Source organism: Eufriesea mexicana, unplaced genomic scaffold (assembly GCF_001483705.2).
Source record: "Eufriesea mexicana isolate 0111107269 unplaced genomic scaffold, ASM148370v2 scaffold6711, whole genome shotgun sequence".
In the NCBI taxonomy this organism is placed as follows: domain Eukaryota; kingdom Metazoa; phylum Arthropoda; class Insecta; order Hymenoptera; family Apidae; genus Eufriesea; species Eufriesea mexicana.
This window is the reverse complement of record NW_016914563.1, coordinates 19,665-22,992: the sequence shown is the minus strand read 5'-3', so window position 1 is coordinate 22,992 and position 3,328 is coordinate 19,665. Positions and strand designations below refer to the sequence as shown.

At 48.0% G+C, this 3,328-nt stretch overlaps 1 protein-coding gene across 1 annotated transcript; it reads right to left on the bottom strand.

The window, feature by feature from the left end:
* Nucleotides 1–1,522: 1,522 nt before the first annotated feature.
* On the bottom strand, nucleotides 1,523–3,009 carry LOC108552423 (uncharacterized). Its single transcript, XM_017906955.1, has 3 exons — nucleotides 2,992–3,009; nucleotides 1,802–1,897; nucleotides 1,523–1,681 (listed from the first exon to the last, which is right to left on the bottom strand). The coding sequence occupies exons 1-3, from the start codon at nucleotides 3,007–3,009 to the stop codon at nucleotides 1,523–1,525; spliced, it is 273 nt and encodes a 90-aa protein (XP_017762444.1).
* Between the last annotated feature and the right edge of the window lie 319 nt (nucleotides 3,010–3,328).

Genomic DNA, 3,328 nt, shown 5'->3' with positions numbered 1-3,328 from the left:
GATGTGTGAAGGATTGGTGCCGATGACGAACTGACTCGTCGATTCCGCTGCACGTCCCGTCTCGTCGTGCTCGGTCCAGAGCTTTGTCCAGCCTAGTTCTGATTGGGTAAAATAGATGTTGGTGGTGGAAAGGTAAAGAGTTTTAATTGGACAGAGGGTGTGACATAAGGACCTTTGGCTAAGGAGTAGGAAACTGTCAAGGAGCCGACTTCTGATGGTCGATGACGTGATTTATAAGTGTCGTCCGTCCGTCGCTTGTTGGGTCTGTCACAAGTGGTCCCATCTGTCGCGTCTGGTTTCTAGTAAAACACCTAAATTTCGCTTTTAGCCCAATCCGCTAGAACGGCGTTGAGGCACATCGAACCTCCGGAATTGCAGTCGCGATACAAAACACAAAACAAACCGCTAGGCCTGGCAAAAGTGCAAGCCCCATAATAAAACCATGCCATAAACACGCTCTCCGGGACGGAACAAACGTCGAAAGTGCTCTTCGCATGCGACTTCCGACGCGCTGAGGTGGCGCGTGTGTGTGGGCCTTCTTCTATTTCCCAGAAGCGCTTCATGTCGTCCTGGAGATCGAAGGTCGCTTGATGTTCTTGCTCGAACTGCGGTTACAGAAGTCGTGCTAGTCCATCAGCTTGTTCTTCCGGCTTGGTCTGTCTTCTTTCTTCTGACACTTGGATGTCGAAACTGGTGCAAGGGTTTGTGCACGAGAAGTGCGTGCAACTTCCCTTGGCTGAATCGGTCGAGAATTTGCACGCGTAGCCGTCGTTTCTTCCCTATGACGCGTGAGTGTGTGTGAGGCGATAAACGTTGTTGGGCGCGATTGACAATTTCGTTCTTCCTTGGTGCATTTTGTCCGTGCTTGCTGTATGGACACTGTGGGCAGCACCCCCGATGATCCATTCGAACGTGGTTTTCTGCAGGTACAGATCTGGTCCATCGGGAAGAGTAAGACCATGATCGATTTGGGCCACACACAGTACCGACAAGATTGGTCCGGAGCTCAGTAGCATGTCCACCGGTGTTGGTACATGGAAATTCGGGTCGGCCAGCTTGATATTGCGGGGTATCGCGAGGTTCACGCGATCGATCGGCTCATCCGGTAGAAATGTGGAGATGTTTGAAATTAATAAGAAACTCAACGTTCGTTCGTACTAGCTTATCCGTGATCGTATTGTCATGGTGGGGGAGGATTTCGCGACGGTACAAACCCCGTTTAGTGCTTAGTAATGGGAATATCTTGAGGAGATCTTGGGAGATGAAATTTCGAGTCGAACATGTCTAGAAGCGCGCGTGAACGTAGTGACTCCTTGTTTTTGTCGATCGCATCGACTTGCGCGGTAACTAGAAGCTCGTGACTGGCGGTGTCGACAATAAACGTTCGGTTATGTTCTATCTCTGCCGGCTTCCGTAATCGTCAATTAGTTATCGACCCTTGTTCCGTTGATTCTGGTCGTGCTTCTAACGGTGTATCATGGTCCTGTCTGTGCAATCCAGAGTCTGGTGCAGGAGATGTGGTTTATTTTTTGCCATATCCAACGCAACCAGCTCGGCATGTGGGTGAAGTGTGTTCTCTTCGGAGACAATTCGTGCATAGGTTCGCTCGTCGCACTATCCTGATGCGTTCGTGCCTTGGTTGCGCTCGAAATATATGACAATTTTGGGTGTAGTGACAGTCCTTGCGTACAGGACATTATGGCATTTTCGTGGTCACGAACGCGCGCCCTTGCCCTGGTTCGCGTCCCGTTTTTCTCAATTTCTCCAATGATGAGCATGACGAGGTTGGAGCACAACTTGCTCGTTTTTCGAGGAACTCGAGGAGTTCCGTGTAAAGTGGCATCGTCTTCTTGTTCTTTAAGGTATGCTCCCACTGCCACGTAGTTTCTGCGCTTACCTTTGAAAGAATGATCGCTATAACAGACTATTCCATGCCACGACGTTTTCACCCAAATTCTTAAGTGTTCGTATGCACTGGTTAAACGTATCGACCAGATGCCCTAATGCTTTCGAGCAATCTTTTATGACGTTCGGTATTCGTTGTAACGCGTCGCAATGCCCCAGAATGATTCGGCGCTTACAATCAAACTTTCCTTTTAGTATCGCAATCACTTCAGTGTAATTCGTATCGGTAGTGGTCAGCGATTGAATGCAGGCTGCCGATTTCCCGGATAGTGTCGTTCGCAGATATTGTAGCTTTTGTACCGGCGTTAGATCGCTGTTTCGGTCGATCATCGAAGAGAAAAGGTCAAAGAACGATGACCATTTCTCGATCGTGCCGTCGAATGTGCGCAGGCGCATATTTGGCAGTTTGATGGCCATTGGTGCCGACACGGTGGACGTGGGTGACGAGCGCGGTACGGGGTTCGTCAGATGGGATATTTTCAATAAGGTTGTTTGCTCTTGCTACCGCCGCGTGATAATTGTTTCGCAACTCATCTTCGTACGCTCCTTCGGATTTGTCGAGTCCTTCGATGTTATTGAATAGCGTCAAATCGTGTCCACGTGTCTGTCAACTCCTGAAGATAACTTTTGACGAGGTGGACATTGTTCATCCTCGACACTTCATAGTTATCAAGGAATTTGTTCATCCCCGAAACCCGACCGACTATGTAGCCACGTTGGTGTCACGGGACTAGTTTGCAACGGCGAAAAATAAGAATTACTATGCCTCTATACAAAATACTATCCGTAGAGTAGGTATACCGCAAGAGAAGTGACACTTATTTAGAATTTGAGAAGAACTGACTTTATTTAGGTTTTTGAATATATATATATATAGTGGTTTGGAAGGGGTTGTATCGTGGAGATTGGAGATTTGGTTATCGGGTGGTGATTCGTATTAGCTGTCGTCACAGGGTTGCGTCTTGGAATTTGGAACAGTAGTCATCTGCTGATTCATATTGGAGTTTGGAGTCTGCCTTTCCTTATTTATCGAGAGCTGTCGTCACATTGGCGTCGTAAGAAATTGAGCAAGGCCACTTGGCTTACGGATTGATTAGTTGTCATGTCCGGGGAATGTGTGGATTGAGGGGGAAAGAATTGGCGGAAAAGTTAACGAGCTTATCTTTGTGACGAGATTGTCTGGAGTGATGCTTGTCAGAACAAGGGATGTCCGGGCGTTGTGGCTTCGTAAATGGCGAAGGCAGCTCAGATGTGCACTCATTGACTCGATGAAGTACGTAGATCACTGGGATCCGGCTCGAAGGACTAAAAATGTTACCACGCATCGCGAGTAGAAGTTATTTTCTTCTTATTAACGCGTGGCGTGCTCTAAACGGTTTACGGTCTAGCGCTGATAATTTTGTACGCTAGCTCGAATGCCAGT

Excerpts from the sequence above, each read along its gene's own strand:
- LOC108552423 (XM_017906955.1), bottom strand. Across the intron at positions 1,682-1,801 it reads TCGAGTTCCTCGAAAAACGA|GACTGTCACTACACCCAAAA; the intron begins GCAAGTTGTGCT and ends CCTGTACGCAAG.